Source organism: Patella vulgata, chromosome 9 (genome assembly GCF_932274485.2).
Source record: "Patella vulgata chromosome 9, xgPatVulg1.2, whole genome shotgun sequence".
Classification (NCBI taxonomy): Eukaryota; Metazoa; Mollusca; class Gastropoda; family Patellidae; genus Patella; species Patella vulgata.
The window spans coordinates 143,999-169,412 of record NC_065887.2 but is presented as its reverse complement, the minus strand read 5'-3'; the positions used below and the strand labels follow the sequence as shown (position 1 = coordinate 169,412).

The following is a 25,414-nucleotide window of genomic DNA, read 5'->3' as shown; positions in this document are numbered from 1 at the left end:
TAAGTCTGAAAGTTAATATCTTTCAGCATTTACAAATCTGACTCAACCACTGTCTGGACATAAACTAGGAATCAAAACTGCACCACTTGACTCAATGACAGACCTTATCATTTAACTCGCACTCGTTATACCATTCGCGTCCTACACACATATATAACCGAGGTGTGTGACTACTGATTGAAAACTGCAATTTTTATCATGATTTCCTTGTGTTTTCATCTCATCCACACAGATTCATTAGCATTTAGCATTACTGGCTATTATTAAATTTTCTCGCCCGTTTATTTTTAGGAACAAGGTCATAGATGTCATGTTTATTTGGTGATCAACACCCGTTTTGGTAAGAATAATTTTCCCACAAGTTTTTTTTTATATTTTTAGATTACATTAAAGGACGGGCATACAGACAGATTGTGAAAACTATATAATAACTTAGATTTCCTGTTCTGTTGTTATAGACTTACATTTACAAACGACCGACGCATCAGATGTACCACTGCATTCTCCGGGTTTAAATTCTGGATCCTTGCAATCTGTTAGTAACGACTCAGTTCCGTTACAATTAATATTAGATACCAGAAAAGGACCTGAACCTTTACCAAAATCAACATTAACATCAGGATCACCGCCATCGCTATTAAATAGAAAGTGATGAAATGGATTAAAACATGTATACAAAAGACAACATAAAAGATGTAATTGAACAGTTAAGGATTAATATCCTTCATCAAGTAAAAACTGAAATTCAAAATGATATAAGAGCCTTGGTTGAAGAATTCAATGACCTAAAAGAAAAATATTCAAAACAAAAACTATAAATAATGAAATTATTGCTGAAAATAAAAGTTTATAACGAGAAATAGCTGGAATAAAACAAGATCAAAATGGTCTCAAACTGAAAAATAATGAAGCGATAAGTATGGCAAATTACAACGAACAATACTCCAGAAAACTGAATGTGAAGGTTTATGGGATAAGAGAATAAACCGATGAAAACATTAGACTAAAATTCGTCAAAGGATATTACAGGTGTTAGTTTATCGCCAGATAATTTATTGGCTATACACAGATTGCCTTTAAAATATAGTGACAAACTTAAACCAATTTTAGTCAAATTTGTAAATAGTGAATCAAAGTCTAGTGTGATGCTTAAACGAAAATAACTTTTAAAAATAGAGTATTAATAAATAGGCTGAAATCATGAGATGGAGTTTCGCCCTGCTATAATAAATGCAATTTTTACGCGAAGCTGGAAGGAAGAGGCCCCAAAAAGTCTGAATAAATTGAACAATGCTTCTCCGGAAATAGCGATATAAATAGACGAATTCATGACAGACATACGTGATGCGACCACTGTGTGAAAAAAAACGCAACTCTATAAAACTAACCAAGTAAATTAATTGTATATAATTGTTATTTTCGAGGATTCAAACTGTATAGTTATTTTTACACATTTAAAATGAACTCTGGTGAAGATCTACATAACTATAGTAAAATATCTGCGACTGAAAAAAAAATTACGGACACTCTGTAATAGTGAATAACAAATTGGTTTATTTAGACGCCACTGTGTTATTGCTACCTGAAAGACAAATAAGAGCAAAGTTAGCCAATGGATGTAATCAATGAATTTAATAGGTTGTATTTAATTGAAAGTGGTATAAATCATTTATATAGAATTGGAATACTTTACAGATTCATACCTGTTAAATCCTAGATGACGACAAACTACTTGAGCTTCATCCTGTCCAAAACCATCACTACAAACTCTTCTAAATGAGCCGTTGTGCCATACCATCACTCGTCCTTCCGTCGTACTCTTTCCGCCAACTAATTCGATAACTGCGGACAAAATAGAATTTAATGGCTAATGACTTGTGTCGATTTCCTACGGATTTCTCGTGCTTATAAATGAAATGGGGTTTAGCGTCCAACTTTTCTGCAACGACAGACATATGTCATATACAGTGTGCCATGAGGCAAATTGTGTCCGGGCTATTGTGCTACTGCCTACTGTTATTTAAATTTCCAATTGTCACAGGCTCTTTTACATACACGTCCCATCCGAACAACTAGATACTGCCCTTGACAGGTCCTTTGTCCTGCATCACTGACAAAGAGAAACCACGCCGGACAATCCCAAGAAACTTTCTCGACCAACACCGGTAGCCAACCCGATATCCCGGTTAGCGAGCCAGCTTCTTACTCACTCAGCCACCCACCCTGTGCTTAGAAATATTTAAGTCATATAAATGTATTAATTATACAGTATTATCTGTATTAACCCTTGTGTGTATACAAGGGATATTTCGGGACCCCACGACCATATCCTTAACGTTTGTGAGGAACTGGTTCATACTTATCTAGCAAGAATTTTATACATTGTCAGCTACGTAATGTTGAGTATAATGTTGCAAATAGAACGGACATTTGGCAGTGGCAAAATTTATCATTTGACAAGAAACTACAAGTATTACATTATCGGACACAAGGGTTCTTGTGGACCCCTCTCCACCATTTTCCTTTTAACATTTTGCTGGTTACAAGTGTCTTATCTGTTCTGCGCTGGGTGCTAGCTCTGTATTTGGAATCTTTCGTAATAATGATATTGTTTTGGTCATTCTAGTAATCTAGATCTGAAAACAAATCTAGGTACTCTACCAACCCCATCAAACGACGGATTCTACATGGAAATGTCAATTAAATTATTTGTAGATTTGTATGGTTACAAAAACCTATTTATGTCTGGGGTCTTAGATTACCCCTTGTTGCCGACAGCGTTTTTCGTCCGACGTGACCGCACAAGGGTTAAAGTGATAGTTGCATTTGCTTAAGTGTAAAATAAAACCTTAAAACACATAATCTATACACAGTTAAAGAATAATCTTATAATTCACTATTCCAGACAGATAATTATGCTATTATTTCGGGTGTTATGATTATTTTTAGTGCTAGAATGGTTCTTATGATTATATAATAGTGATATGACAACTTAAAATAAAATAGGTATGGTGTTAAATGATTGAAGTAGAGACAAAGCTAAGGAAGTGTATCGAGATTGTGGCAGTGATCTCACACTTGTTGCTAAGATTTCATCTTATTTCACAAATAACCAAAATTCTTGAGGAACAAAAAGTGACTACCGTTATATCTGATTTCCATTTCAAAATCGTAAAAGAATGTGAAATAAGTTTCATGTCAGTATCACTTTATTTATAAACATGTATCGTATTGGTTCAAAATTTTAAATTGAACCTACCTCTACAGACCACCGATGCGTCTCCGTCATGAGCACAAGAACTTATGTTTCCCCAATCACCATGAGAACATTCGGCTAGGAGGAAACACCCACAACGCAAACAAGGGTAACACTAACGCTGCATGACCCGTTCACGTTCCTGCTTTTGTGATATGGTTATTACTAAGGGTTTTATAATGGCTGCCTTCTAGTAGAAAGTGGGCTTCATTTTCTACTTATACATCAAAATATCTAACTCTGTAACTAATTATATCAGGGATCATCTTTAGTATCCAATAAACATTTCATGCTTCTGTCATATTTTCTTGGGAAAAAATAGTAGTGTACAATCAGAATGGGTAATATATTTTGAGCCCACCCTGTATATGAGATATATTTGGCAGATTTTCTAGACAATGTGAGAAGAAGAACCTGCTTCGTTGGTTAACTGAAACAAAACTTTAGACATAAATCAAAATCAAATAACTACATTCATATCTCCACAATACTTTTAATATAATCTTACCTTGACATATTACAGATACGTCTTTATTATGATTACACGGGTAACCAAATCCATAATTATAATATCCACAGTCCCTAATATACTTTTCAGTTCCATTACATTCTACTTGGGCTACTATTACTCCACGCCCCGCTCCAAAGTAGGCTCGGTCTTTACTTACTGCTCCTATCCTAAAAATATTATTATACACAGACATAACCGCTTATTACCCAGGTCAACGTTCAGTTAATATGGTGTATGTTATATTCAAACATAGATAAACAATTTGTACAAATAAAAACATTTATGACAATAACGTATCAGTTATTATATGTAAGACAACACAGTTAAAAATATTAAGGTAGTTTACACCAATTCGGGTGGAAACTAGTTGCCACCTAAATGTAATGTTACATCCGTGGGTTTAGATTGAGCATTAACCATCAAGAATGGTTTGTAAATTACACTTTCATTTTAATTATTACACCAACGCGGATGTAATTTGTTTTGTTGGATGTTTTTTTTTCAAGCCAACGACTTCTAAGTTCGGAAAACGTGAAATTGGCTATCGGTCTCTATAATAATTAGTATAGGGCGTTTAGCCCGACCCAGATTACATATAGACCGTCATGTACTACGCGTCATTTTACAACAACATTAAATTAACAAATACCCATCAGACTGATTCAATTTCAATTGCTGTTGGGCAATTAGACAATCTGTATCAATTTACAATGAATATAAACCACAAGGAAAAATTAGTACACATATCCTTATAACTTAGCTGAATAATGTGGTTTATTCATTTATGCACCTCACCTGAATCAAGAATTATTAATTAAGATCTAGTACCTGGTTATATTTTGGAACATTTACACGCTAAAACAATTTATACTTTACTCGTTATGAGTAAACACTCTAAACTGAGTTATAGTTGTATTACTAGTACAATCAAAGCCATATTTTATAAAAAAAAAAACAACAACCAAACACTCAAATTAGAGTATACAAATACTTTTGTAACGTAAGATACGGTGTAAAATTGACACCTTATTCGGAGGAATGTTTCCGAAAATAATTACACCTATTGGTGTAAATGCAATAAAACGCTTGTAGAGGGGTAGCTCACCCCAAACACACTTTAGAGGCTACAATTACACCTATCCTGGTGTTCAGTACTCATGAATATCGATTACACTTTTGCAACCCAATAAACGCTGTAAAATTAACGCTGTTCTATGATTTATTTAGGAGATAAACACCTCCTGTTTCGCATTTAGATGGGGTGTTATTGTCCAATAGACATGTCCTGAGATCATTAGGACCCAAGACGTGTTCTAATGTAAAATCTCAGGACATGTCTATTGGACAATAACACCCCTCTGAATGCGAAACAGGAGGTATTTATCGACATTGTAACATGCTATTTTTTAGAATTTCAAAAGAACTCATTTTATTGTGTAAACTTCAAAATTCGTCAAACTGCAAATCGGTTTTAATGACGTAAAAACCAAAGAAATCAATTTTGACGTAAAGAAAACGTCGTATCGTAACGGGATAACGGGCTACTCTCGTTAGATTTGGCTCGCTTATCGTTTGGTTGCTATAGTAGCAGTATGAGTATAGACACAAAAACCCCCCCAAAAATTCTCACTTCATTTTTTTAAAAGTATTTTTTTTAAAAATAAACTTTATGTATACTATTCAAAAAAAGTAGGGGATATTTGATTTTTAAGTGTTATTAAAGTCACCTAATGAAACTGACGAAGAAACAAATGACAAAATGAAATGAAGTTCACATTCATCGATTTATTCCAAATGATCGTTAGACTAAGTAAGGCACAGACTGGCCATTATAAGGGTAAAATGATACCCAGGGTCAAACAGCAAAGTTACCACAGCATCACAACCAAGTCAGTAACGGGTAAATCCTCCTCTGTTTGCCAAACAAGCATTGATCCGACGTGGCATACTCCTAATGAGACGTCTAAGGTCATTTTGGTCCAGATTGTCCCATTCCTGTTGCAACGCAGCAGCAAGTTCTTGGACATTGGCAGGACGTTGTTGACGTTGACGTAACCTCTGTGCAAGCATGTCCCAGACATGCTCGATGGGGGAGAGGTCGGGACTCAGTGCTGGCCAAGGTAATGTGGTGATGTTCTGTTGTTGGAGGTAACCTGTAACGATCCTGGCCCTGTGACATCTTGCGTTGTCATCCTGGAAGATGAAACGGCGGCCATGACGTCGTGCGAACGGCACAACATGGACTGCCAAGATGTTGTCCCGGTAGTACTGGCCTGTAACACGCCCTGCAACAACATGTAAAGCCGTTCTTCCAGCAACAGTGATGCCTCCCCACACCATAACAGAACCACCCCCAAATCGATCATGTCTGATGACGTTAACGTCTTGGAAGCGCTCGTTTCGACGACGCCACACCCTCCTACGTCTGTCCAAAAAATCAACAGTGAACCTTGACTCATCTGAAAACATCACATTGCTCCAGCGTCGATTATCCCAGTGTTGACGATCCCTACACCAACGACGTCTTGCCTGAATGTGATGATCTCTCAAACAAGGGATCACGCGAGGACGTCGGGCGCGAAGGTGACCCCTATGCAGTCGATTCCGAATCGTCGGGCCACTCACTCTCACACCAGTGTCTGTTTGAAGACGAGCGCTGATCTGATTTGCTGTGATGACACGATTTCTCAAGGCCAAGGTACGGATAAATCGATCCTGGGCTTGAGTTGTCGCCCTTGGTCGACCTGAGCGTGGTCTGTCCTGTACAGATTGTGTATCACGGTATCTGGACCATAGCCTGCTTATGACAGACTGAGAAACATTCATCGTCCGCGCCACAACCGCCTGTGTTGTGCCGATCTGTAGCATGCCAAGGGCACGTAACCTTTCATTTTGGGTAAGCCGACGCATATCAAAATTTGTTTTCTGGTCACTAAAACTATTAAACTGATGTTTCCACCCTGGAATTCAATGCCACAATGACTGTAACATTCAAAGTCAGAGTCGTGCAAATCTTGGGTTGGACCCCCATGATGATCCCAAGCATCACCTGCATTCCATGCGGTACCCATTGGTGCGTTTGGGCGTCACATGTAACTGGAAATGTTTCTTCTGTTAGGTTCTATAGTGACTTTTTTCGTAGTCATTTGCATATTTTAGTATTATGCCCCCAAAATCAAATATCCCCTACTTTTTTTGAATAGTATATTTGTAATAGATTATTGTAGCTGGTACCTGACAAGAGGGTTGGTGTTTTAAGTTCATGTTCGGACATACCTCCAAATATTTCATCTAATGTACCGAGGTCAAAATTGATTGTCTCCATTGTGGTTATCTCTATTAAAGTAGTACGCATAATATTAATACGCAGTGATTTTTTTAATTTAGAGGGGCGTTATTGTCCAATAGACAGTGTCTAATCGACCAATTAAAACGCAAGATTCGCCCTTAAACATGTTACAATCCCCAATAATAGTTACACCCTTTGATGTAAATGCAGTATAACACTGATAGTGGTGTGGCGTATCCAAAACATCCCACAATTGCACCTATTCAGGTGTTCAGTAGTCATGAATATCGGTTACACTTGTTAGGTGTAGTTCTTTTAGTTGCTTACCTTTGGAAAGGTATTACATTTAGAAAACGCTAGCTGTGGTGTAAAGTTCACACCCATTTTTTACAGTGTAGATAGATAAATTAATATTAATTAACTACTTCCAGTTAATATGTTATAGTCAAATACACATAAATAATTTATATATAAAAAACATTTATAGACTAGATAGATAGATGTATTCCATGTTGTATATTTACCCACTATATATTAGTTGTCTACAAACCACCGGTCTGTCGTCCAACACAACACAAACTGGTTTCCATTCTCTTTTATCAAATACCTCCAATCGTCCATCATGTGGCCCAGATCCTCCAACTAGTCGCAGTGGAACAGCTGGAATAACCCATAGACCGACCATCAAACATATATCGCCACAATCTAACTCAAAATGTGGGCTGAACACTATAGAAAAACTTAATTGGAAATGAGAGATTTTAATATTAATTTTTACTTGAACATGATTTATTTCAAAACGTTTTACATACTGTTATAATACATTGTAGCAACAGACCAGTTAACTTTATTATTTCCTTTTGAAAATAAGTCTGAAAGTTAATATCTTTCAGCATTTACAAATCTGACTCAACCACTGTCTGGACATAAACTAGGAATCAAAACTACACCACTTGACTCAATGACAGACCTTATCATTTAACTCGCACTCGTTATACCATTCGCGTCCTACACACATATATAACCGAGGTGTGTGACTACTGATTGAAAACTGCAATTTTTATCATGATTTCCTTGTATTTTCATCTCATCCACACAGATTCTTTAGCATTTAGCATTACTGGCTATTATTAAATTTTCTCGCCCGTTTATTTTTAGGAACAAGGTCATAGATGTCATGTTTATTTGGTGATCAACACCCGTTTTGGTAAGAATAATTTTCCCACAAGTTTTTTTTTATATTTTTAGATTACATTAAAGGACGGGCATACAGACAGATTGTGAAAACTATATAATAACTTAGATTTCCTGTTCTGTTGTTATAGACTTACATTTACAAACGACCGAAGCATCAGATGTACCACTGCATTCTCCGGGTTTAAATTCTGGATCCTTGCAATCTGTTAGTAACGACTCAGTTCCGTTACAATTAATATTAGATACCAGAAAAGGACCTGAACCTTTACCAAAATCAACATTAACATCAGGATCACCGCCATCGCTATTAAATAGAAAGTGATGAAATGGATTAAAACATGTAAACAAAAGACGACATAAAAGATGTAATTGAACAGTTAAGGATTAATATCCTTCATCAAGTAAAAACTGAAATTCAAAATGATATAAGAGCCTTGGTTGAAGAATTCAATGACCTAAAAGAAAAATATTCAAAACAAAAACTATAAATAATGAAATTATTGCTGAAAATAAAAGTTTATAACGAGAAATAGCTGGAATAAAACAAGATCAAAATGGTCTCAAACTGAAAAATAATGAAGCGATAAGTATGGCAAATTACAACGAACAATACTCCAGAAAACTGAATGTAAAGGTTTATGGGATAAGAGAATAAACCGATGAAAACATTAGACTAAAATTCGTCAAAGGATATTACAGGTGTTAGTTTATCGCCAGATAATTTATTGGCTATACACAGATTGCCTTCAAAATATATTGACAAACTTAAACCAATTTTAGTCAAATTTGTAAATAGTGAATCAAAGTCTAGTGTGATGCTTAAACGAAAATAACTTTTAAAAATAGAGTATTAATAAATAGGCTGAAATCATGAGATGGAGTTTCGCCCTGCTATAATAAATGCAATTTTTACGCGAAGCTGGAAGGAAGAGGCCCCAAAAAGTCTGAATAAATTGAACAATGCTTCTCCGGAAATAGCGATATAAATAGACGAATTCATGACAGACATACGTGATGCGACCACTGTGTGAAAAAAAACGCAACTCTATAAAACTAACCAAGTAAATTAATTGTATATAATTGTTATTTTCGAGGATTCAAACTGTATAGTTATTTTTACACATTTAAAATGAACTCTGGTGAAGATCTACATAACTATAGTAAAATATCTGCGACTGAAAAAAAAATTACGGACACTCTGTAATAGTGAATAACAAATTGGTTTATTTAGACGCCACTGTGTTATTGCTACCTGAAAGACAAATAAGAGCAAAGTTAGCCAATGGATGTAATCAATGAATTTAATAGGTTGTATTTAATTGAAAGTGGTATAAATCATTTATATAGAATTGGAATACTTTACAGATTCATACCTGTTAAATCCTAGATGACGACAAACTACTTGAGCTTCATCCTGTCCAAAACCATCACTACAAACTCTTCTAAATGAGCCGTTGTGCCATACCATCACTCGTCCTTCCGTCGTACTCTTTCCGCCAACTAATTCGATAACTGCGGACAAAATAGAATTTAATGGCTAATGACTTGTGTCGATTTCCTACGGATTTCTCGTGCTTATAAATGAAATGGGGTTTAGCGTCCAACTTTTCTGCAACGACAGACATATGTCATATACAGTGTGCCATGAGGCAAATTGTGTCCGGGCTATTGTGCTACTGCCTACTGTTATTTAAATTTCCAATTGTCACAGGCTCTTTTACATACACGTCCCATCCGAACAACTAGATACTGCCCTTGACAGGTCCTTTGTCCTGCATCACTGACAAAGAGAAACCACGCCGGACAATCCCAAGAAACTTTCTCGGCCAACACCGGTAGCCAACCCGATATCCCGGTTAGCGAGCCAGCTTCTTACTCACTCAGCCACCCACCCTGTGCTTAGAAATATTTAAGTCATATAAATGTATTAATTATACAGTATTATCTGTATTAACCCTTGTGTGTATACAAGGGATATTTCGGGACCCCACGACCATATCCTTAACGTTTGTGAGGAACTGGTTCATACTTATCTAGCAAGAATTTTATACATTGTCAGCTACGTAATGTTGAGTATAATGTTGCAAATAGAACGGACATTTGGCAGTGGCAAAATTCATCATTTGACAAGAAACTACAAGTATTACATTATCGGACACAAGGGTTCTTGTGGACCCCTCTCCACCATTTTCCTTTTAACATTTTGCTGGTTACAAGTGTCTAATCTGTTCTGCGCTGGGTGCTAGCTCTGTATTTGGAATCTTTCGTACTAATGATATTGTTTTGGTCATTCTAGTAATCTAGATCTGAAAACAAATCTAGGTACTCTACCAACCCCATCAAGCGACGGATTCTACATGGAAATGTCAATTAAATTATTTGTAGATTTGTATGGTTACAAAAACCTATTTATGTCTGGGGTCTTAGATTACCCCTTGTTGCCGACAGTGTTTTTCGTCCGACGTGACCGCACACGGGTTAAAGTGATAATTCACTATTCCAGACAGATAATTATGCTATTATTTCGGGTGTTATGATTATTTTTAGTGCTAGAATGGTTCTTATGATTATATAATAGTGATATGACAACTTAAAATAAAATAGGTATGGTGTTAAATGATTGAAGTAGCGACAAAGCTAAGGAAGTGTATAGAGATTGTGGCAGTGATCTCACACTTGTTGCTAAGTTTTCATCTTATTTCACAAATAACCAAAATTCTTGAGGAACAAAAAGTGACTACCGTTATATCTGATTTCCATTTCAAAATCGTAAAAGAATGTGAAATAAGTTTCATATCAGTATCACTTTATTTATAAACATGTATCGTATTGGTTCAAAATTTTAAATTGAACCTACCTCTACAGACCACCGATGCGTCTCCGTCATGAGTACAAGAACTTATGTTTCCCCATTCACCATGAGAACATTCGGCTAGTGTCCTGTCAGATGATTGACAATCAACCCCATTTAACCAAATTGGACCAACACCTTGTTCAAAATAGGCTTTGGAGAGCGCCATCGCCCTGGTTCTAAAAATAGTCCCATATTACATATTTTCAAAATTAATTAATACAAAAAATGCAAATATAAAAGCATATATAAGATACCCGACGGGTCATCATGATATACCCGTACATGTGTAGATGGTGCTGAATTAAAAACAATACATTTGTATACAAATTATCGCTTTTAAAAGCAAGAACTGTAAATTCATATACAAGTTGCTGATTCACCTATTGGTATGTGTGATAGTTTTGACACTATTTTAAGATTATCTTACACACACTGTAGTATTACATATCCAACAGCATCCTGGACGGGCTCAGTTGTGTCTAAAACACCTTCATTTCTTGGTGTGTTCACCGGTAAAAGACTAGGCACTGCATGTACATGTATGTCTTAAAGGACAATATTGGTATCAGTCATTATCACGTATGTGATAAAAGTGGTTAAACACGTTCCAAATATAATCTTAACACAGAGATCATTGCTACGATAGATGCATAATAAAGGTTTCATGAATCGGAAGTGAGGAACGCAAAAGGAGGCAGACCACCATTAAATTTCACCATCTCGGTACCCCCATTAAATTTCACCATCTCGGTACCCACAAATTGTAGTTCGTCTATTTATAGCAATTCTCTCTCTGTTTCTTTTCTCCCCTTTTGCATGCCCATTTTTGTCGATTTTTGGTCTAGAATGGATGACGAGGGTTTGAATTAACATTTTCTGCCAGGTTTTGGTAAATATTCATGATTTTGGGACGGTAGGATAACGGGGTTATCAGGTTGGCTACGGTGATATGTACGGCAACTAGTTACATGTTTTTAGTATGCTTCTTCAATTTTGTGTATCTCAAAATTTTGGTGGTCAACCTCATACAAATTTTAGTGCAAAGACATGACCATTTGTTCCTCTGTCTATAGTGAGAAGCATTCAGCCCAACGAAAATTTGGAGGCCAGAATTAACATTGATGTCAATGGGGAAATTAATGGTGGTCTGCCTCCAAAAGGAAAACACGAGTTATCCCTCTATATATAACTGATTGACGTGACGAGTGATAACAGATACACGGCCCAATTTCTGCTCCCTAATAGTCCCTTCGAAACCAAAAGTTGTTATATGGGACTGTAAGAGGATACCTGACAATTCAATAAAGTAATTGAATGTCATTAGACAAGAGAACACGAGAAAAATAGAAATAGTCCGTACATTCCCTTGTTTTTATTCATTCTATACCTTATAAAGACATGGTAATGCACGGACTTTTTCTGTTTTTCGTTCATGTTCTCTTTTGGTCTTCGAAGGAATTATTAGTGAGCAGAAATTCGACCATGTATCTGTTATCACTCGTCACTTCAGTCAGTTCCGATTTTTGAAACCTTTATTACTCGTCTATCGTAGCAATGATATTTGGAATGTGTTTAACCAGTTCTAACACATATGTGATAATGACTGACACCAATATTGTCCTTTAATGGAAAACGTGATAAAACATCATGTCCACAGATCAGCTTAATGTGGAATCACAATTATCATGTTTTACGAACAGAGGTAAGCATACTCTATTCAGCGTTTGTCATTAAGCCTTAATGATTAATTAAAGATAAATTATGTAAGATTTAGATAAAGAACTGGCCATTCTTTCTATACTAGCTCAAAAATAGATCATGTAAAATGACAGTATAGAAAATTGCACTCAAAAGACTTTATTCTGAGCCAAGTTATCACGTTTTGTAGTCACCACTAGTGATATTTATGTTTGGAAAAGTAGACAAATCTTACGGGCTATATCCAAGTTGTCGACATACAACTGATGCATCTGTATCGTCCCAAACATCATCACAGACAGTACCCCATTTATTATCATGAAACACTTCAACTCTTCCTTCATGTGGTCCAGATCCTCCAACTAGTCGTATTTGTTGGGACTCTATAAAGAAATAGTTAAATCCTTAATACAACCGGATACGGGAACCCCTACCTCTAATGCCTCATAAAACAAATTTCATCAATACGCTTTAATACTAGACTCACAAATTACAATTACAATGAGTACATCACTTACTAATTACAATTAGTACATCACATGCTGTAAATACTGACATTTGAGAAGAACAAACGAGCAATTTTTTCAAATATGAAAGCGTTCTATTACCTAAAGCCTTATTACGAAAACGTTCTTACACATTGGATTGTACTTTAAGGGATACTTAACATTTGAAATTTAGAGAAAATAATGCCAAAAATCGTCGCTGTACAGACAAACATCCCAACCCTCACAATATGGCAACAGGTGGGCAATATTTTGTAATGGCGCCCTAATGGGGTTTAGTAAATGCCACAGGGGGCGCAAAACAAAACGACCGTATTTCGCGTGTAAACAGGTTTGGATCTGTGAGCTAGTATCCCGTCCAGGAGGGATAGAGACGAAGCCCTTGGATATTTTTGCGATTTTGAACCCGTTTTGCTGTTACCATTTTATCCCTAGCTATCAGCAGAAACAATCTTTAGGGGCGGGGCCTATGAAGCGAAATGAAATGGAATGGGGTTTAACACCTAACTGTTACTGTTTTATCCCTAGCTATCAGCAGAAACAATCTTTAGGGGCGGGGCCTATGAAGCGAAATGAAATGGAATGGGGTTTAACACCTAACTGTTACTGTTTTATCCCTAGCTATCAGCAGAAACAATCTTTAGGGGCGGGGCCTATGAAGCGAAATGAAATGGAATGGGGTTTAACACCTAACTGTTACTGTTTTATCCCTAGCTATCAGCAGAAACAATCTTTAGGGGCGGGGCCTATGAAGCGAAATGAAATGGAATGGGGTTTAACGCCTAACTGTTACTGTTTTATCCCTAGCTATCAACAGAAACAATCTTTAGGGGCGGGGCCTATCAAGCGAAATGAAATGGAATGGGGTTTAACGCCTAACTGTTACTGTTTTATGCCTAACTATCAGTAGAAACAATCTTTAGGAGTCTGTGAAGCGAAATGAAATGAAATGAAATGGGGTTTAACGTCTAACTGTTCCTGCACCAACCGGACTAATAAAGAAGGGCGTACTCTAAACACAATATAATATTTACCCCTGGCCCACGGTAAACAAGCTACTGTGGCTAGGGTTAGCTTATGCAAAACATATGGTGATCTGAAGAATATCACATACACGCACCCACCCTTCCTCCTAAAAAAAAAACCAAAAAGAAAACAAAAAAACAACCGCAACAAAACAATTAGAATTTATAACAAACAATAGACCTGTTACGATACGCTTAGATGTACATTAATTTGATAAAATACTTGACTGACATATTTAACAGGTCATTAAGATATTGCAAGACAGCAAGTGGCCATATATTGCAATACTGTTTTCAACTGCAATACTCCCAGCCTACTGCAGCCATATACGTTTGAAGATGATAGTCTTAAAAGGACACAGCTCACCAAATATCTCGACGCCGTCACCGAAGGGCGAAAGTTATTTTTAGTCTTTCTCTCCCTGTCCCTTTTGCATGGCGATTTTTGTTGACTTTTTGGTGTAAAATCGACGAAAAGAGTTTGAAAATACACTTTCTGTCAGGTTTTGGTGAATATTCATAATTTTGAGGCGGTAGGACACAAGAGTTGAGAGGTTGTTTAGGTTAAATTGTTGGGCCGAAAATTGCATGTTTAGTTATCTCTACTTCCAGCTTGTGTATCTCAAGTTTTTCATGAGAACCTCATGCGTACTTTTGGGCAAGAAATTGCCACATGTTGCTCCATCTGTGGTAGAAAGCGGTCTATCGAATGAAAATTTGGGAAGAAGTTAGAGCCGGTCTAAGAGACGAGAATTAAGATTAAAGTCAATGAGGAAATCATTAGTGATCTGTGGCCAAAACTGGAGAACCAATTGAATCGTTGAAGTTATAAATAGATATGTCAGAGCACTTTTTACATATTGACCAGTCCTCCAAAATCAAAAAATTATCATACTCCAGGGGGAAATGGAGCCCCCCCCCCCCCACACACATTCTTTAAAACGGTTCATTTCTCAATAAAGGTCCATTAATTTTAAACCCTTAACAATGGCCCCCATAATCCATAAACACATAGTAGTTATTCATGATTTCCCATATAAAACCCGTAACAATGCTCCCCCAATGGGCGCCAAAGGCGCCGTTTCCATTGGAGACGCAATACGAAGCCAACGACTAACGTGTTCATATCAGTATGGGCGCTCTATAAAGCCGAGTTACTTTGGTTGGGCGCCCACTACGAGTACATCGGTGCCCTCAGAAGCCCCATCGGCGCCCCCAGCAGCCCTTACCCCCCCCCCCCCCCCAACATTTTTGGGCTAGGCACGGGCCTGTAACATTTAAATCATTATAGATATTAGTATAATTCACTGATCTATACATAAAGCATTTAAATTATTATAGATGTTTTCTTACCGATTTTTACAGTCAATACCAATAAATTAATGATAGTAATTGCAATAAACTCCTCCATGACGAAACTGTAAAATTGGTTAAACTGTCAAAATGCAAACCATATTTCCAAAATATAACCATTGCGATATGTTGGGCGGGTCAATGGTACAGAGATCCCGTTGGATGAATTCGTATTTTGACTTTGAACAATGGTTCATAGCGATTCCATTGGACAAATCTATAATCGTGAATTTCATGTCAATTGTCAATCATATTATAGCCACTTATACCTACTTCATACATATGTATATATATCCGGCGATTCAAGCTCATAATATATTAATCATTACAAATATTAAAGTAACACTTTATTAGACAATTAACATTTCGTAACTGTTTTCAGTTCATTACAGTTTGAGTCCAAACTTTGGTTTTATAAATTATGTCTTCACAAATTTACTTGCCAATTATGTAAACAATGACATTATACCTATTCATCATTTATACCTATTCATCATTATACCTATTCATCATTATACCTATTCATCATTATACCTATTCATCATTTATACCTATTCATCATTATACCTATTCATCATTATACCTATTCATCATTTATACCTATTCATCATTTATACCTATTCATCATTATACCTATTCATCATTATACCTATTCATCATTGATACCTATTCATCATTTATACCTATTCATCATTATACCTATTCATCATTTATACCTATTCATCATTTATACCTATTCATCATTATACCTATTCATCATTATACCTATTCATCATTTATACCTATTCATCATTTATACCTATTCATCATTATACCTATTCATCATTTATACCTATTCATCATTTATACCTATTCATCATTATACCATTTCATTATTCGGTGTACAGGAATTTTAGCTAAGAACCCAAATAGACTAGGGACGTGGGTTGATAATTTTGAAGAAACACATATTTTACTTAATCCGATTGTCTGGTGAGATATACATAAAAAGATAAATAAAGGTAAATATCAAGTTAAATTGTCTTTCATAATAACTTGTCACAACATGTACAAGTTACCAGAATGTTAAACACCCCAAGCTTGTACAATCCTCATCCTTTATCATATAATAAACATGGTTTTCTCTTCTTACATTCCTTATTCTGCCATTTTGGAGAAATTATAATTACCCCTACAAATATGTAAAAAAACAGTAAATTGCACTATTTAGTGGAATTTGTCACAGTTCTTTTTTCTCGGAGAAGTCACTAGAAAACTAATAATTTAGATTGTAAAGTAAGGATTTCACCAAATTTGACCCACCCCAGAAGGTAATCGTATTCAACCGAATACACAGGGTTTGTCATGCCATCCAAACGACTACACACCGTTCATTGTCAGTCCCTTATAACACACTGCATGGTGTAGTCAGTCCCTTATAACACACTGCATGGTGTAGTCAGTCCCTTATAACACACTGCATGGTGTAGTCAGTCCCTTATAGCACACTCCATGGTGTAGTCAGTCCCTTATAGCACACTGCATGGTGTAGTCAGTCCCTTATAACACACTGCATGGTGTAGTCAGTCCCTTATAACACACTGCATGGTGTAGTCAGTTTGGTGTAGAAAAGTAGGATGTTAAAGCTTACTCCTTTCCCTTGACAGACCGATCAGCCGTTCCCAACTACTAACAAAGGGAAAGCAGGCCGGGAGATCCCTTGACAGACCGATCGGCCGTTCACAACTACTAACAAAGGGAAAGCAGGCCGGGAGATCCCTTGACAGACCGATCGGCCGTTCACAACTACTAACAAAGGGAAAGCAGGCCGGGAGATCCCTTGACAGACCGATCGGCCGTTCACAACTACTAACAAAGGGAAAGCAGGCCGGGAGATCCCTTGACAGACAGATCGGCCGTTCACAACAACAGACCGATCAGCCGTTCACAACTACAAACAAGGGGAAAGCAGTTCGGGAGATCCCGAGGAATTAGTTCGTCAAGACGGGGATCAAACAGATGTGAAAGAGGCTTTATAACTTATCTACAACAACACAGATAGAAATCTAGGATTGAAAGCGATTGGATATTGGATTGATACGTATCCTGAGTTTACTATTCACCAAATCATTCATCCTGAAAGCTTTGGACTTAGTTGTGTCTAATAATATTTTTTATTTCGACAATAATTATCATTCACAGATTAAATAGTAAGTGCAGGGTGACTGCACCATACATAATTTACACAAAAACAAATATATGGACAAGACATCATACTCAGAAACTACAAGCAAACAAACAATTCAAAAAGCGTGAATGGATCCGGGGGCTATTGTTACTAAAGTTGGCCCCACCTATGCAACTTTAACTTTAGGATATTTAGAAGAGATTTGGTATGAGAGGGTTGCTATTGAGTTTGACAGAGAATTCAGTTACATGATAAAAACACTGTGGTTTCTCATCCTGGAAGACTGCGTTACAATACTTAAAGCAGATATGACAGTTATCTCCAAATTACATAAATTATTGAATGAGTTGGACACCAATATCACATTCACTATAGATTTTAACCCAACATCATTAAACTTTTTGGACGTAACAATTAATCTGTTACCAAAGGGGGTGATTGAAACAGATTTGTATTACAAACAAACAGATACCCACCAATATCTAAACTTTCACTCTTGTCATCCTTCTCATACCAAACGGAACATTCCATATAATTTAGCTAGAAGAGTATGTACCATTGTTTCGAACCCGGTTGTCAAAGTTAAGCGACTAGAGGAATTGAAAACCATTCTTATTGAAACAACAATATATTCTAGGTCTAATAGAAGATGCAACGATTCGGGCCTTAAGTTTAGACCAGAAAAAATTATGACTACCAAGAACACATCCAGCATGCGAAAATCTAAATGTTGCTTTAGTCACAACATTTAACCACTAACAAGAATATGGAAAGTCTTTGATGAATAATAATTTAAACATCCTTAAGAATAGTGAGGTTATGTCAAAAATTTGGTCTAAAACTAAGATTATTAACAGTCTTAAACAGCCACGAAATCTAGCTAAATTATTAACATCTTCAAAATTTGAATGTAGTCCAGATACACCGGTGGTAAGTGAATGTGGAAATAAATTGCAAGACCTGTAAAATAATAATTAAGGGCTCCTCAATTCAAATCACCGATAACAAACTCTTTCATATTAAGCAATCCGTGAACTTTAAAACCAGTTATGTCATAATTACATGTGATTGTTTGTTCAGGCTGTAATAGACGGTACATTGGAAAAACTATAAGTATGTTAAAGACAAGGACGAACCTCCATCGACATCATATACTCAATTCACATTATAGGATGATCCCCCTTAGTGGACCTAGAATGAGTTATCAAGGTAGAAACGCACTTGATTGTACAAGATGTTGTCTAGCAATGGCAGATATGGTTCACTAACAGTATGGAAAGGCCATGATATATCCGAAACGCCTGAAGTAGAATCCTTTTAGATTCAGTTGACGCCCATATTAATAGAACACTCCCAATGTACAGTAACACCCCCACATACCAAAGCGTTGTACAAATACGATATATTTTTATATAATAGCATGGTATTTTGTCCGGAATTAGATGTAATGGGCCAATGAGAAATCCGCACTTTTTATAAATGGATGATTGTAAATCCCGATTGAGAGAAAAATTCTGAATATATTATCCTTGAGTGACATTTAACGATTGAGCACATTAAAAAACACAATATAAGTTATAAATATTAAATAAGTCATTACATTACTACCTGTTATTATATTCACTATAAAATCCCAACGGACACGTTATTACAAAAACATAATATGGAACACAATTACTAAATGTCAATTGCTAAATGCCGCTCAAAGAAGGGACACGTTATTGTCGATGGTGCAGTTTGACAAATAATCTGAAACATTTTCCCCAAAACCGCAGACGAAAAATTTAATATAAATGACTATATACATTTAAATTCCATTAATATGTGCTTTTATCCCCATTCTCGTCTATTTCATATAAATGACTATATACATTTAAATAACATTAATGTGTGATTGTATATCCATTCTCGACTATTTTAAGATTCTAAAGAATAGAGTCATTCGACCCTTAACCATAGAAAGAGTTACCGCAAAAACTGGAGAATTGTATATTGATGACACTTTTAAACCCCATTATATTCCTGTGTCGTGTTTTATTATATTTAGCGATAGATGGGGGTGGTGTGTGTGTTGGGGGAGTGGGGGGGCATCAGATGTTTAGTTCCCATAAAATAAGGTATTAGTATTTTGTAACTTGTAAGGGTTGACGGGGGAGAATGGCAATCGACACGACAACCCTACGTCTTGGTAGTGCGGATTCTCATTGGTGGCCCGGGTCTCAATATTTTTCATAATGTCGGTCTTTCAATAGGGAAATCCATTCTGCACACAAAAACTATTTACTTCTAGAATAGATATATGCCTGAATTGCCGACATATTTAAAATTAGTATACCATTTTGTAATGTGGTCCTAATCTCTTTTGCATCATCCATGCAAGCAGAGACCAAATAAACATATGCGAGCAGAAGAATTACTTCAAAAATTCTCAAAGTGGTCTTATTGTGTTCGACTGAAGTACTTGATTAATATCGGTGAATTAGCTTCGTGACTCATCTTAAACGAAGCTAACTGTAGATAGCTGATCGAACTTTCGCATGAGGCAAGCAAGCCCCCTTAAATAGACTCTTTAGTAGCTTCTGAGTGGATGGGGTGGGGAAGGCAACATGACAACTGACAATAATCCGGTGGCTCAAGGGGGATTTCGCCATCAGTAAGCAGAATTCATGAGATTTAATTTTCCTAGAGCAGAATTTTGTGTAAATTTCGATAATAAAATGAAGAGTAGTAAAACATTAATTCCAATCATTGTATATCTCTAAACAAGTCTATAGAATTCAACACAACAGCTGATCATGTCTTTGCTTCTGATTGTGTGTTAGGTTGACCAATGAAATTTTGAGATACATAAACTTGAAGCATTATACTAACACATGCTACTATCCGCCGTATTTAACATCGGGGCCAAAATGCCAATAATTGTCTATTTCTTGGAAAGTCTGAGATGAAATGCCAGTATATAAGCAGAAAAACTTCAGAATGGTTGCATTTAAAGTAATTGTAAGGAACTAAATGAAACTTGAAAGCACATCACCCTTAATGCTACCCACAGACCGGTGAAATCCAACATGTTCCTGTATAACTAGCACTGTTAAGAATGCTAACATTCATGTTCTAAACTAAAAAGTAAAAAAAAACGTCAGTACGATTTCAAATCAGAGAGGCACTTTAATCAAATCATTCTAGAAAACGACTTACTAAATGGATCAAAGTAATTTTTTGTGAACAGTATGTTGACACATTAGTGATTAATTCCAAGACATTACGAGAAGGCTTAGAGTCTGTACACAGTCTATACATCAGTATCTGGTGTGTTTCGATGACATGCCAAATATGGTATGACGTGGGGATCTGAGAGATTGATCGATGTAGCGCACTGCTGTGATGCCGCCTCCTCTCCCTGGACCAAGATTTTGGAACACCACAGGACCCACTCTCTGATTCAGGCCGATACCACCCCCAAACCATTATGCTTGGACCTCCCCACGAGCCTCGTTCCATGACAAATTGGTCAGAATAGCGCTGGACACGTCGACGCCATATTCTGGTCCTGCCATTTGCAGTTGATACGCAATTAAATAGCCTACCGACTCTCATCTGTGAACAGTTCTAGTTCTGGTATTGTTGGGCAAATTGTGGACTTTCACATCGATGGCGAGGTGTGAGGATCGGTTCACGGTAAGGTCTATGGCACTGGGTGTTCTCCATGGTGAGACGTCGGCGCGCTGTATCGGTACTGATGAATCTTCCGTGTGTTCCCACTGTCTAACGTGCTTTCTCAGATGCCTGTGTGAAGAGAGTCTGCACGTGCTATCGCACAACATGGCGGTCTTGTCGCCCTGTGGTAACCCTTGGTCTACCAGTTTGGGGGTGATCATCCGTGGTGTTGGTGGCCCGAAAGCGTTGCTGAAGTCTGTAGATGGTCCGAACATTGACCTGTAAGTGATTGGCAACGGCTTGGGCAGTGTGGCCAGCATGAGTCTTCCAAGCGCCCGGTTCCTCTGAGCGGTCGTGAGTCGTGGCATGTTGCTGACGTTGTAGTTTGGATGATTCAAACAGGTATGGGGGTGCCTTTTATAGGGCTGGTCCTGGTGAACAGCACGTGCAGCTTGAGTTACACAAAATCATGGAGAGCATTGGTGGCTGACCTGAATTACAACAACCATTCAATCGTCTCGGGCCATGGGGCTTCGTCCTCCAGAAGAAAATTTTGAAAAATTAGCCTCCGGAAATGCGTTTTTCTGCTTCTCTAGCCCACCAGTTAAGCAACTCCAAAGTTGTCAAACGGTTTTGTAACCGAAATCCCACTAGATTCTGATCTGAATTCCAACCATCTAAACAGACTGCTTCAGCTGCATTCAAAATTAATAATCGATGAACGAAAAATGTTGCACAAAGTAAAGTGACTCCATGGTATCAGTAAAATTAGTGTTTTATTAGACTTCGGGCACTTTATTTTAACAACTAGATGAAATAATAATTTTGTTTTTCACTTTACCCGTCTGCCCGAAAAGACATATTGCCCGAAAGTTAGCTGTGGTGATGGGTTTGTTTTGACTAATAATAGAAGGAATAAATATGCAAAGTTCCAAGATTTCTCATTCAGAATTGCAGTCGATCATGACTCAGTAACTAAATTTTCTATTGTTAAGGGGACTCTATATGCAATAACAGAGGGTAATCTAGCAACAGAAATTTCATCATCGGGATTAGAAACACTATCACTCCTCCCAACCTTGGATATAGGGGCAATGTCAACATGACATTTGTCTACAGGTTCAGGTAGGGGTGCTTGTTCCAGGTTTGGGCCTTGTTCAACAGGGATCGAGGGAAGGGCTACTGCCTCGTCCCTTGATCGTTTAAATTATCACTGTCTTTAAAGCTTAAGTGTTTCATTGCTGAGGGAGGTAATCGCGAATCGGGAGGTCGCAACTGACATTCACTCTTATAATGTCCCACCTGTCCACATCCGAAACATGTCACACTTGTCCTATTAGATGAAGGGGAGGACCTTCTCCTATTTAAAGTCAAAATTAAAGTGGCTATCATATCTTTAAGTTGAGTTATTTCCGTCTTCATCTGACCTATTTCAGACTCCTCTTTAGGTTTTTCAGGGGTGGCCTTAACATTTAAACTGGAAGGTTTAACTTGATTGCGCACCGGCGAAGGACGAGTTCTACGTACATGGGGATATACCGGACTATATTCCACTGCTGTTTGCATATCTGCTTAAGGCAACTCCCTAAATCCTACTTGAGAGGGACTGGGTGATCGTGATTCAGGGTAGTAATAAGTACGACTAACCCGAGGGGATCTTGGGTCTCTATATAATCGTCGAGGGAAACAGGATCGAGATTGACGAGAGTTAAACTTAGCCGAATCATAGTCATCATGTCTATCTGTTCGAGGAAAATTTCCAATCTCAGGCACATTAAGGGATTCTACCTCTCTATCTCCCCCGGGATAACCACTACCCCTATTCCTATCTGAATTAGATTTTAACGGAATTACGCTGTTGACATGAGTGAACCACTGCAACCGTTCAAACGCTTCCTCAATATCAATTAATCTTAAGTTAGCGACAAATCTGCCCGCTTCTGGATTATTACATCCCGAAACCAATTTCAAAACAGATTGCCTAGCTATAAAATCATCCGACGACAAACCATAGTAAGCTCGTAATGCTAACTGCTGTACACGATCACTCCAATCACTTATCGACTCATTGACACCTTGAGTTGCGGTCTGAAACTCAACTTGAGCAGCCTCCGGAATAGTTTGACCTCCGAAGCCTTTTTGCATCATTTCTAAAGTTGATTTAAAATTCATGCGAGGAAATCTCCGAGTTATACTTGTAAAGTATTCCGCTGCGTTATCTGTTAAACAATAACATAGATAATCCTTACACCGAGAGCTATGAGACCCCCAGGGTTGGGACAGGGCAAAACGGATAAACTTATCACTAAAAGTATCCCAACATCCATCTGATTTCCCGTTATAAACTAAGGAGCGAGGAATAGTTGAGGGGTTAAAGGAATCTTCCCTTGGTTGATATCTATTATCAGGTCTTACAAACCTCCTCTCCCTTTCAAATGTATTGGGGTAAGGGTGGGATTACCTACTTCACACATCCTGACTCGGGTACAAAGGGGGTTGCATACATGACCGTGGATCCTCTAAAAATACCTCTGCCTCCTCAAGAAAAGCTACCCTATAATCAAAGGGTTCTGATTTAACAGGCCATTTAAAATCGGTACCAAACTCTAATTTTTCTGCCACAATATTATTATTGTTGATTTACGTAACCTAAGTTTATTTCCAACAAAAAATTAACAAATAACTCTCGGTTAACCTAAGATATAGGGGCTTAACTATAAAAGTAATCTAAGAAAATAATTCAACTTAATCAAGTCAAGAATTAAACTTTGTGTAAAAACTTCCCTAAAAGTTTGACTATTTTCTCAAAAGTCGGCCATTTTGTTTGTTTACTTCCGGCGAAATGCGTATCGGGAAATTCCTGAGTTAATTATATTTAATATCCCTGCAGATTATTAATAAAAGTGAGTGAAATATCTTAATCCAAAGTGAGGTAATCAAAATTATTTGTTGAGTTTCCTATATGGCTAATACTACTGTTGTGGTTTTTCCGGTTCCGGTTGACCGCCTGGATAACCGAGACTACCCGCTGGTTATAAGCACGGGTTCGCCGACCAGCGGGTACAGTTGAGCTACAGATGTTTAAAAGGAAAACTTTGATTATTGTTTATGCGGACGCCTTAGAACACCAAGTGGGACTTGGTACATATATTATATATATATATTCCCTCGGACACTACAAATGGTAGTACCGGATAAAAATTAATCTTTTTCGTTAGAAAACGGGAGAGGAAAGTAATATTAAAATTATTTTAATTTATAATTATAGGTTAAAATAAAAGATTGTTTATTTTATTATTGTTTTGTGAACCTAAGTGTGAAGGGTTGTGTTTGTGAGCGTGTCTCGCAGGTCCAAACACAACTCATTAACACCTTCTCGTAAATTTGTTTACATAACGCACGTGCGTAGTGACTGCACGTGCAGCTATAGCCGGTCTATCCCCGACTTATTACACGTGGTATATTGAGTGAAATTTCGTCAATTGATTATTCCCAGACAATAAGCAAGTAATTATTAGTTTTATTTAATAGTTTCTATTTAATTGATTTAGAGGTATTTAAAGGGACAATATGTCTTATAAAATTAATGTAAATAATTGTTCATTTGAACAATTGTGTGAAAGCGGAGTCAGTCCGATAGCTGAAAAAATATGTGCCACTCGAGAGGCTATGGGCAATATAGATAGGGAAGAATTGGAACAGATTCCTGAGGTACTAAGCTTATCTGCCTCTGTGTTCTTACCATTGTGCACGGAGGAGGCGGACGGTAAACAACCGAAGGGGGGGGGGTGAGTAGTAATAATACTACTTCGACCCGATTTCCTACGGAAACCGTTCTGAATTTAACCGGTCTGGCCGGAGTTATACAAATTCATCTTTAGATGACCGTCGTCGACGGGTT

General features: G+C 37.2%; 1 protein-coding gene across 1 annotated transcript; it reads right to left on the bottom strand.

Moving 5' to 3' along the window:
- Nucleotides 1–727: 727 nt before the first annotated feature.
- Nucleotides 728–14,663, bottom strand: LOC126832446 (neurotrypsin). Its single transcript, XM_056103220.1, has 6 exons — nt 14,655–14,663; nt 13,041–13,186; nt 11,111–11,277; nt 9,636–9,765; nt 8,256–8,284; nt 728–738 (listed from the first exon to the last, which is right to left on the bottom strand). Exons 1-6 carry the CDS (start codon nt 14,661–14,663, stop codon nt 728–730), a joined length of 492 nt encoding a protein of 163 aa, XP_055959195.1.
- Nucleotides 14,664–25,414: the final 10,751 nt, after the last annotated feature.

Excerpts from the sequence above, each read along its gene's own strand:
- LOC126832446 (XM_056103220.1), bottom strand. Across the intron at positions 11,278-13,040 it reads CGACAACTTGGATATAGCCC|GGCGATGGCGCTCTCCAAAG; the intron begins GTAAGATTTGTC and ends TTTTAGAACCAG. Across the intron at positions 9,766-11,110 it reads CGCATCGGTGGTCTGTAGAG|TTATCGAATTAGTTGGCGGA; the intron begins GTAGGTTCAATT and ends TTTTGTCCGCAG.